We start from the raw sequence: 11,134 nt of genomic DNA on the forward strand, positions 1-11,134 counted from the left end.
GGCTGCAGTGGCCGGTAGTGGCCACTGCACTCCAGTCTGGGCAACAGAGTGAGACTCCAAACTCAAAAAAAAACAAAACAGTATAAATATTATGCAAGAACAGTCATGGTACCATTCACTGCCTGAGAGAAAAGACTGTTTAATTATCCACACTGTATGTTTCCTATAGAAGTTAAGATCTTAAGGGTTGCCAGTGGTTTTATTTAAAAGACCGCATTCTAATTATGAGAGGCTATTTTTGGATGAATGTCCTTAGGTTCTAAATGAATTATTGTAAAAATGTGTTTTTCAAGGCCTGCATTTCATCAGTAGTTCTCTCAGGGTCTCAGACGTGTCCAGATGCACCCACAGGGACACTAGTATTTCATTGGCTGTTGGCAGATCCATGTCCCTCAATTTACCCAACCATTGATAAAACATGTTGGTAGGGCAGATTGACTCTCTTGTGGAAACAGTGTCAACAGGAAAGCATTAATTAAATCCGTGAATTAATGCTGATTTTGGAGTGTCCTTTCCCAGTCCTTTCTACAGAAAGCACTTGTGTCCTCCAGTCACAAGGGCTCTCTGATTTGGTTTAAACTTGGTTGTCCTCTCTGAGGATCTTTGCTTTGAGCATGCCAAAAGTTTTGAACAGAGAGCTAGACAATCTGGGTTCCACCCTCAAGGTTGCTTCCCCTCTCTGAGCCTCAGTTTCCCCAAAATGAAGAGCAGCACTTCTATGTCTAGCAGTTCATTCTAAAGAAATAATCTGAGGATATGTTGAGACTTGTGCATGGTCGCTACAGTTTTGCCTATAATTAAAACTGAAATCAGCATCAGTGTCTGTCAGAAAGGCAATGATTCCATGAGCCAATGTTTCACTAAATGAAATACCACACAACCTTGTATATAATGACATGAAAAGATATCCAAGGGGTAATATTATAGAATATATAGCATGATCTCATTTTTACAAAAGAGAAAATAATATAATGCTTGCTTCAGAAGTGTATATACTAAATATATTTTATGTGAATTTACTTGTGCTTGCATTGAGAGGTTTGGAAGGAATTGTAAAATATGAATGGTGTTATAGTACTTGAGATTAAAGAAGAAGGTGGATCCTGTGGGGTGAGGGGTTTAGGTTTACCGGGAACTTCAACTTCCAGTTGTCTACATTTCGTATTATTTGAATTATTTTACAATGAGAATATTCAACTTTAATAATCAGAAAATATGACAAAAATACTTCCACTTTGAGACCAAAAAACTGTCTTTTTTTAAAGCTTTAACCCTGATTTTTTTAAAGCTCTACCTTAGGCCAAAATAGAAAAAAAGAAAGTATTTTCAGTGGCAAATGCCTAAGGCAAATGGTCAAGAGATCAAAGGCCAAAGCCCTCAGACAGAGAAGGGACCAAAGATCCCAGCTAGGGTAGGGTGTTTGTAGGGGTAATTCTGCTTGGCTCCTGGAGAGAGGCCATGAGCCTTTAGAACTGGTGTCTTGTTGAGCTTCTGCTGCCCTCTGCTGGTTCAGATGCATCTCCTTCGTCCTCAGAAATGCCAGGAAGATGATAAAGTCTAATCCCATGGCTTCTCTCTAGTCATTTACTTAAAATTATATCCCCTGGCCGGGCGTGGTGGCTGAAGCCTGTAATCCCAGCACTTTGGGAGACCAAGGTGAGAGGATTGCCTGAGCCTGGGGGTTTAAGACCAGCCTGGACAACTTGGTGAGACCTCATCTCCACAATAAATCAAAAAATAAACCAGGTGTGGTAGCATGTGCCTGTAGTTCCTGCTACTTGGAAGTCTGAGGCAGAAGTATCGTTTAAGCCCAGCAGGTCGAGGCTGTGGTGGCCATGAGCATGCCACTGCGCTCCAGCCTGGGTTACAGAGTGAGACTTCAGTTAAAAAAATTTTTTTTATCCCCCCGTTATGGATAGAAAGTTGCTAGAGTGATGATAGAGAAGCTGAAGCTGTTTCAACTATCTCCAGAATGGCTTCTTGTTCTAGAAGAGATTCATTTCTCAGGCTCCAGGTGAGCCTGGTAGCACTAGCTATAGAAGTCTAGAGAGAATAGTTCCTTCTCAGGGGTCTCTCTCTTCACAGAGCCAGGTGAGATCTCAGGTAGGCACCCTGGAATAAACAGAGCTGGCTGGTTAATTTCACACGCATTCCATGTCTTGCAGTTCAGTAAATTCTACAACCTTGGTGAAAAACCTGGAGAACACAAAGAAAGCTGATCTAGAGGTAAGACAAGAACTCAACCATTTTGCTGCTGTGTCCTATAAGGGAGAGGTGGAAACACGCTTCAGCATGGAAACGCTAACTAGGAGCATGATCGTCATACCCTGGGAACTGTGTCTTGCTCACTGTGTTTCAGCTTGTAGGCCAGTGTGTGGCACAGAGCAGGGACTCAGGAAGCCCTTATCACTAGAACAAGAGCCTCAGAGAAGCAGAGTGGGTGGTGGTACAGCAGATCCTAGTAGTGGGCCAAGGAAAGAGTACTGCACTTGGAGTCAGAAAGTGCTGCCACCTTCCTGAGCCTCACCAGCAAAATGAGGATAAGGACATACATAGTTACCCAGCCTTCCTCACAGGGTTGTTTAAAGGCTCAATTAAATAACAATATGCAAATTCTTTGTAATTTTTAGGCGCCGTGTAAGAATAATGGAGAATTAATATACCTTCAGGAGTTAAGGAGTTAATGGTTAAGATGAAATACTCAGGGACCTTTAGAAAGAGAGGATTAAGAAGGGCTTTTTCCTCCATATTGGTTTGTAGTAGAGTTATAATAATTGCTACTAGTGACTGAGAAATTGATTAATTTCCTTTAACTCCTATTCTCTGTCTTTAATTTTTAAAAACTTCTCTTTAACTAGTCACTCTTCTTCTATCTTTTGGGCTGTTTTTGTCCCAAGAGTAGGGTTTGCTCCCAATATGTTGCAGGGGCCACCAGAAGCTCAACAATTTGTTACTGGATGATACTGCTTTCCCAAAGAGTGACAGGACCACGAATCACAAAGTGCCACTGATCTCACAGATGTGGAGTTCAGCAAGAGCTGGCCCTGTCATCTAAATCCTCTGAGAGGATGACAATTAGCTGCTGATTAATGCCATCCTGCTATGACTGTAATTAGAAGGAAATAAGCACAGAATACAAGTAATTTAGCAAGATAAGGATTCCCTGCTGCTACCTAAATGCTCATCTAAACAAAGATGTTTGACTTCTGAAGGAAAGAATTTGGTTCTTAAGATAATGCTCTTTGCTAACATTTTCAAGATGACTGAAGGCTGAATCATTATTATTATTATTATTATTAAGTGGAAGTCTCACTCTTTCACCCAGACTGGAGTGCAACAGCATGCTCACAGCTACCGCAGGCTTGACCGGCTGGGTTCAGGTCTTCTGCCTCAGTCTTCCAAGTAGCTGGAACCACAGGCACACACCACCACGCCCCGCTAATTTTTAAATTTATTATAGAGATGAGGTTTTGCCAAGTTGTCCAGGCTGGTCTCACACCCCTGGGCTCAGGCAGTCCTCTCACCTCAGCTTCCTAAAATGCTGGGATCACAGCGTGAGCTGCCATGCCTGGCTGAATTATTACTATTGATGATTATTCTCTAGCTCTCAGTAACCCTGTGAACCTACCAGTTTGGTGGTTGATGCTAAGCAAATAGGAGTAGGTGGCCTTTGCTTTGGTGGATAAGATATTGTTTAATTTTCAGGAACTTTTGTACCATTTTCCCCCCTCTAGAAACATGTTTACTCCTCGATAAGTACACGGGAGGTGATTGACAAAGAAGAACCAAGAGGAAAATCAGAGGCCACCTACATGACCATGGTGAGAATACCTCTGTCTCCAGCTGAGCCAGATGTCTAGAGGTGGGAGAAGGAGCTGGGAAGGATAAGGCAAATATATGGGTGATGGATGAGAGGAGGCTACCTGGGCCAGTGACCAGATCACCTGAGGGCACAGATTTTTCTAAGTAGTAGGAAAGTCTGGGCAACTGAAGCTTTGCTAGACAGGAGAATAATATCAAACGTGCCTCATACACAATCTTAAGGATTAAATGTCATCACCAGAGATTATTTATTTTAGTGGTGAAAAGAAGTGAAGAATGACCTTTATTGGGGGCAGGGAGAATGTCTATGTCTCATGATTCAGTCCTGATTAAACAAAACCCAGTAAAAAAGAGTAAGAGAAAATCCTTGCACAAGTATTGTGTTGCAAGGAATTGTTTTCCTTCCTATCAAAAGGTCAAAGTAGAATACCTTCCATCGTTTAGGTTTTTAAAATTCTATGACTCGTTATACTTTCACATAATCTAACTACCAGGCAGGCCGCATGCTGGCTTTCTTTTTCTTTTTTTTTTAAAGCAGCATTTATTGAGAGGACAGAAAAGCTCCCACAGTGGAAGGGAACCCGAAGGGGTTGCCCTGCATGCTGGATTTCATACAATAATATGGAGTCTGATTCCTACTTTCACTTTACAAGGACTTCTGTCACTCCCCAGGAAAGTACAGCACCTCAAAAATGCACCTAGCTGTGTAGTGAGTAAGGGGAAGGACAAAAGGAGAGAGCTGACATGAGCACGATGCTATTTGTAGACTAATTATAGGCACCCAGCCCATGAAGGAGCAGCGTTCTGTGCTGGGTTCAGGAAGGTTGGCCTCCTCTGCCTGTGGAATGATGGGCTGTGTTTGTTCCTGTCATACCGGCACTGAGGACACATGACTCCCAGCTGATTGCGGCAGAGAAAGGTCTGCCAGGGAAGTGTGAGATCAGAGCCCTGGCCTGGATTCACCAAGGGAAACATTAACTCCACTCTGAAGCTGTAGCTGAATATAGTCATTTCCTCCCTGCATTCTTCTCCCGCTATTGCCATGTGACACGACAGTCACTTGCCAGACCTCTCTCTGGCTCTTGCAGACCTGCTGATACAGCTGCCTTGCGGCTATTGCTGAGTGTGTCACCAGCCAGGGTGGTACTGTTTACAGACAGTCTCTGATAGAGATGACATAGGAGTAACAGTCGTCTTCACAGCTACCTTCCCCAGGTTCAATGCTAGGAGCTTGTGGTTTAGACTGTGGAAAACAGAGTCTCTGTCCTTTTGAACTGGACCTAATAGCATGAGTGAGATGAGAGGCCTGAGCCATAAACTCAAAGGCCTTCAGAGGCTGGGCAAGTTATTTTAAATACTATGTGCTGAGTTAAGATGGGCAAATTCAGGACCGAAGGCTGCTTGTTCGAGACTCTAGGTACAGAGGTAGATGTTCTCTGATAGGGAGAAGGGAACAAAGAATCTTGTATTTTTGTTGTTGAATTGATTAAATTGATGTAAATTTGGTGGACGCCATGCTGTTTCCCCTTTCTGAGGCTGAAAAAACAGTGGTTAAGATCACATGCTTTGGAGTTGGTCAGACCTGAATTCAGATCCTGAGTCTGATTTAGCAGCTCTTGGAAGGGTAACCAAACCCCTCCCCCCACCGCCAGAGCCTCAGTTTCCTTATCCTTAAAATGGGCACCCTCTAGGCAGTGAGGATCCAATGGGATGATACATGTGGAATTCAGTATTGGGCCAGGCTCATGGAAAGAGCTCAAGGAACGGCAGCTGCTATGATCATTGAACTACTTACAAGTATTTTGTTTCCTTCTTCCCTTGCCCCACAGCATCCAGTCTGGCCTTCTCTGAGGTCAGATCCGAACAACCTGCATGAAAAAAAGTCAGATGGAGGAACGCCAAAAACACAGCGAGCATTTTGAGAAGAGAGTTCCCTTCGTCTCAGTAGTGGCAGAGACCATCTCCCCTGCAAGTCCTGAGTCACTCTGTCAGTTGCTTCAGACCCCTGCCCTCCCATTTGTCCTCCTGTCACAGTGCTTGGTCAAAGGGCCGAATATGGAGAGTCTGGAGCTTGGCAGAAGGACTGGACAGCTCTGGAGGCAGGTCCTAATGGGGAGGGAGCGTGGACTTGGCCTCTGAAGTGGGACACTGGCCCTGGGGAGCCCGGCTGGGCTGCAGTGGCCTCAAGCACTCCGTCAGAGCAGCCTATATGTGTTATTTGTGGATGAGTTAGTGAGAAGAGTCACAGAGCTAAAAAATCAATCCAAACAATTTCTTTGGTACATTATCTCCAAATAAATGTGGTTCATGGAAATTGTCCCATTTTTATACTTTGGCTGAGCGGCGAGTGGAGTCTTGGTGAGGAATTTATAGTTGGGGACTTATAGAACAACTGAAGTTCCTGGAGGACAGCCATATGGCAATTCAACACACTGGAGGCTGGTTTTGGTTCTGGGAAAGGTTTGGGGATACATGCATTGGAAGAGGAGTATGAACACAACCCCGGGATTTAGCCTGGTGGTTCTTTATTCCTGCTGGGTATTAGCATTGCGGGTGGCTTCTTGTGGGCCTCACCAAGGACCTTCTGATTTGAAATTGCTAGGTAGAGCTTAGGCATGTGTCTTTTCAAAAGTGATACTCATGGGTTGCCAAACTGGACAGCCACTGATTTAACTCCTGGTCTGAGATATGACTCTCCTATACTTTTTTGTTACTATTGTAAGATATGATTAGGTTAGTCTTAAAAATCCGTGGGTTCTGAACGAGCTCTAGCCTCCAGGGTACCATAGACTCTTATTCTCTGCATCCCTTGCTTCCCAGTTAGCCATTCAGGGCCCAGATAAAGAGAAGGTCTTTTCTGGTCCTTTGAGTTCTGATTCAATCTCAAGGGGGGGCTACATGTCTGACTCCCCTAACTCTCCAAATATTATGATCCTTGCATGACATACTCATTATGAACTCTTTCTCCTGTACTAGCTGTTCTAGGTTAGCCACGGATAAGAGCCATTAAATGTTTCCTTCTCACCTGTTAGCTCAAATGAGGAGTATCTCAGTGATTGACAATCAGTGTATTGAAGGCAATACCCTGCCCAAGGACTCTTTCATGTACAAAGTGTTCATGGAGAGGAAGGGGTTTCATTTTGGGAGTATTAAAGAACATTCTTCTCCTGGAAAAAGGGGCTCCTTTCCACTTCCTCAAATATTGTGTGCATTGAAGGATGGCCTTCAGGATACGGAGTTAGGTGGATGGAGGATGATTTTACATCTTTTGTTCTGGGTCTAAGATAATAATTGGAATATGAGATGGAGAGTGGGCTGGACAGTTTATCCACATGGTCCTTAGAGGGCGCTTTAATCGTGGAAGTGTATGTGTGTCTGAATTTGAATTTGGCTCATTCAGAGTTTGGCTCCCATTCTGGGGTTAGCAGTTGCGACTGAGGAGGAGGAAGAGGAAGTCTATCTCTCTACTTCAGCCATACTGCTCCACATACCTTCCTCTTATCCACAGGCAGGAAGTCAAAGTTGAGGGTGGACATTCACACCTGTCAAATACTGATTTTGCTTAAAACCAAATCAGCCCTGCAGGGAACCAGGAGGAAGACTGACTTGCTTCCTCATGCCCTTCTCCTAGAGCCAGTTCATTAAATCCAAGAAAATGAAGGTGAAGGTGTAGAGAATGGCCTTCAAGGTCTAACCGGCCTGGTTCAATTCTGGCTCTGCCTCTTCCTCTTCAACATCACAAAGTTCACTTAAATTCTTTGATGCTGTTTTCCCTATATATAAAATGAAGAGTCATAAGATTTTTTTTTTTTTTTTGGCGAGGGCTAAAAAAGTAGTTTAGGGGATGGTGCCTGGTCTGAACCCTCCATCTCCTTCAAGTTGGATTTATCTTCTCAGGAACTAGGTCTTTTATAATCTATTTAATACCAGTCAGTCTTTGCTATTCAATCTTTTTTTAATTTTAGCTATCCAATCTTAATGATGTAATTAAGCAGTATGAGTGGCAGTATCTTCTGGTGATGATTTCTATGGGCAGAAATCCCTTTTTATTTTATTTTATTTTTTGAGTCAGAGTCTCACTCTGTCTGGAGTGCAGTGGCACGCTCATGGCCACCTCGGCATCGACCTGCTGGGCTCAGGCGATCCTTCCGCCTCCACCTTCCAAGTAGCCGGAACTACAGGTGTGCACTACCGCGCCAAGCTTATTTTTTATTTATTGTAGAGACGAGGTCTCACCAAGTTGCCCAGACTGGCCTCAAATTCCTGGGCTCAGGCAATCCTCTCCCCTTGGCCTCCCAAAGTGCTGGGATTACAGACTTGAGTCACTGCGCCTGACCAGAAAGCCCATTATTAAAGTACTTAAATCCCTCTTCCCATTCAAAGAGAGGGGGAGTTAGGAAGCTGAGCTGAGGAGCTTTGCCCACCCCTGAGGGGTGACATCCTGAAGGATGGGACAGCTGCTGGAGGTCCTTGTAGTAGATCCTTTAGCAAGCAGTTTTCTTACTTGAATTTGCAGCATTTTAGGTCCCTAGAACACCAGATGCTCCCATATTTGAAAGTTTCCAGAAGTACACAGGCCTTTGCCAACAGAAAGCAGCCCCAAGGGTGGAGGTGGTGGGGAATAATGGAGAAATCTAGCAGCTTTGGAATTTGGCTACTGGAATTGAAAACAGTCCAGCCTGTCCACTGGGGATCAGAGGAAGAGGAGGCTCCTTCAAGAGACTGTGGCCTCCTGCCAGCCCTCTGGCATCTTGTTCTTCATCGCCCACTCCCTTTTTCTCCTTTTGACTAGTCAGTATGCTCACATGTCTCCACTGACAATTGGCAATTTTCTTTCAAAAACACTAGCTTTCTCTCTCTCTGCATGCGCGCGCGCGTGTGTGTGTGCATCTATGTTTGTGGTTGATGTGGTCTTGCTGCCACTGAATTAGCTCAGTTACTTTACAGCTGAAGAGTCTTAGGTTGTAAGTTTTATCCTGACACAGACAAGTTATTCCCTTACTAAGTATAAATAAAGTTCCTCAGGACCACTGACCTTCTGTCCTCGCCAGCTGGTTTGCAAATGTGGTCTAGGGAGGTCAGGCAATCCATGACCACTTCTGTAAAACCCAACTCTCAAAACATCTCTTCTTCATAAAAAAAACAATGGAACTCTCAAAAAGCTAAGGTCTTTCTCATTGCATAGCTGATGAAACCAATGGCGATTTGCCTCCTAGGCCCCTGTCTGAACTCTGCCTTGTATGTTCATGGTCTTCTGTATGTCACTGGTGCCATCTTGTCTGCCCAACCACATCTCCTTTTTTTTTAAACAACGGTAAGACTCTGCTCCATACATCTTTGTCTTTTCTGCTTCCGAGGCTTTGCTCTTGGTTCATTCTAGCCTGACCTTTTCCTTTTTTGCCTGACCGGATCGACAAGGCCCTGCTTGAGTCCTGCCTGGGTGATCTCCTATTTCTCTCATCTCCCTAGATGTCTCTACACTTGATCAGATTTTATCTTCGACTGCCCTCTTGCTTGACACAGGCATGACACTTTACTTCTCCTAGAGACCTTAAGCTCTTAGAAATCCTGCTTTAGACCTTTTCTGTGACCCTTACATCATCTGGCCCCATGGGGATCATCACTTGCGGAATGGAATTCCTAGGGAGTGGACCAAATAGGCATGTCCAGGGAGCTGCTGGACCAAGCTACCAGTGCCATGTCTACCACACTTTGGCTGGGGAAGCTCAGACTGATGGAATTTCTGCCCTTTCCCCGGATGTGAAGTAGACACTCACTCATTCTCCTCTGCTCAGGGCCAGTAGAGCATATGCTCAGAAGACTAAGACACAGTTTCTATCTTTAAAGAGATGCAGTTTAGTTGGGAAGGTCAGATGTGAAAATAAATAATAAAAAAACACTCTCTGACTCCTGTTAGCACAGAGAGCAACACCAGGCGTCCCTTTGCTCCCCCATACCCCCTGTAGCTGGGATTGCATTCACCATGCTGCATTGTGAGTTTATATATCTATCTCCCTATCCGGAATGTGAGCTCTCAAGGCGTGAACTATATCTCATTCATTCCTGGGTCTCTAGTTCCTAGCTCAGTGCCTAACACAGAGTGGCCATTAACTAGGCATTTGAGTTTGTTGCATGAGAGACTTGGTTGGTAAATGAGTGAATGTGCCCAGGGTCACGGAAGAACCAAGAAAAGAGGTATTTAGAAGATCGGGAGGAGGCAACTTTGAAGTAGATTTCTGAAGAAAGATTATGAGCCTGCTGAGTGAGCAGGAGAGGAAGGGCATTCCTTGAAGAAGAAACTGCCAAGACAGAGACACAGACATGTGAAACTGCTTGTGGGGTTAGAGAAACCCGGCCTGGCACCCTTGAGAAGGGTGTGGGGCAGAGAAGAGAAGTGAGTGAACTGGATCCCTACTTTGCACCCATGAGCAGGCTGCTGTGTGCCTACAGATCACTCCAGGCCAGCATTTAATCTGAGGCTTGTTCCTGCTTGCCATTTTCCTCTTCTCTGCCCCAAACCTTGCCCATACTATGCAACAGAAAGCATTGCTTCTCAAACTCTAAATTGATCAAGAATTTTCTCGAGATCTCGTTTAAAGCACAGACTCTGCTGGGCTCAGTGGCTCACACGTGTAATCTCAGCACTTTGGGAGGCTGAGGTGGGAGGATTGCCTGAGCCCATGAGTTTGAGACCAACCTGGACAACACAGCAAGACCTCATCTCTACCAAAAAAAAAAAAAAAATGTAGCCAGGCATGGTGGCGTACACTTGTAGTCCCAGCTGCTCAGGAGGCTGAGACAGAAGGAGTGCCTGAGCCCAAGAGACCAAGGTTGCAGTGAGCCGTGATCGTGCCATTGCACTCTAGCCCAGGTGACAGAGTGAGACCCCAACTCAAAAAATAAAATAAAATAAAATTCAGAATTCTAGCTTCTTGGAACTGGGGAGGAGCCTATGATTGTGCGTTTCTCATGAGCTCCCAGGTGACACTCATGATACTGGTCTGTAGTGAGGTTCTTGGACAAATGTCTATAACCTCAACTAGGCCTTCCAAAGGTGGAAGGAAACCACCTTCCTCTGGCTTACTTGTAACTCCTTTGCCCAGCAGGGTAGGTAATTGAGTGCTGTCTAATAAATTCTTCAGTGATAAATGGCTCTGAGTAGAAATGCCAAAACCACAGGATGTCACTCCCCAGAAAAGCCCATCTCTAATATCGGTGTCTTCGTTTGGCAAAACACCTTAGAGTTTCTGCTTCCTGGGCTTTTATTGGCTCCTAGGGAAGTTTACTCTTTTGGAGCAAATGGGCATCTGGA

At 44.6% G+C, this 11,134-nt stretch overlaps 1 protein-coding gene across 1 annotated transcript in view; it reads left to right on the plus strand.

The window, feature by feature from the left end:
• JAML (junction adhesion molecule like) overlaps positions 1-6,112 on the plus strand; it is a 29,613-nt gene extending 23,501 nt beyond the window's left edge. The window contains exons 8-10 of the mRNA XM_021708650.1: positions 2,166-2,226; positions 3,735-3,821; positions 5,652-6,112. Of these exons, the coding sequence (XP_021564325.1) occupies positions 2,166-2,226; positions 3,735-3,821; positions 5,652-5,744 (241 nt within the window). The 3' untranslated portion in view covers positions 5,745-6,112. The remainder of the gene's footprint in view (positions 1-2,165; positions 2,227-3,734; positions 3,822-5,651) is intronic.
• The last annotated feature ends 5,022 nt before the right edge of the window (positions 6,113-11,134 follow it).

The sequence above is a fragment of the Carlito syrichta genome, unplaced genomic scaffold, assembly GCF_000164805.1.
Source record: "Carlito syrichta isolate Samal-C Ts95f unplaced genomic scaffold, Tarsius_syrichta-2.0.1 Scaffold63326, whole genome shotgun sequence".
Classification (NCBI taxonomy): Eukaryota; Metazoa; Chordata; class Mammalia; order Primates; family Tarsiidae; genus Carlito; species Carlito syrichta.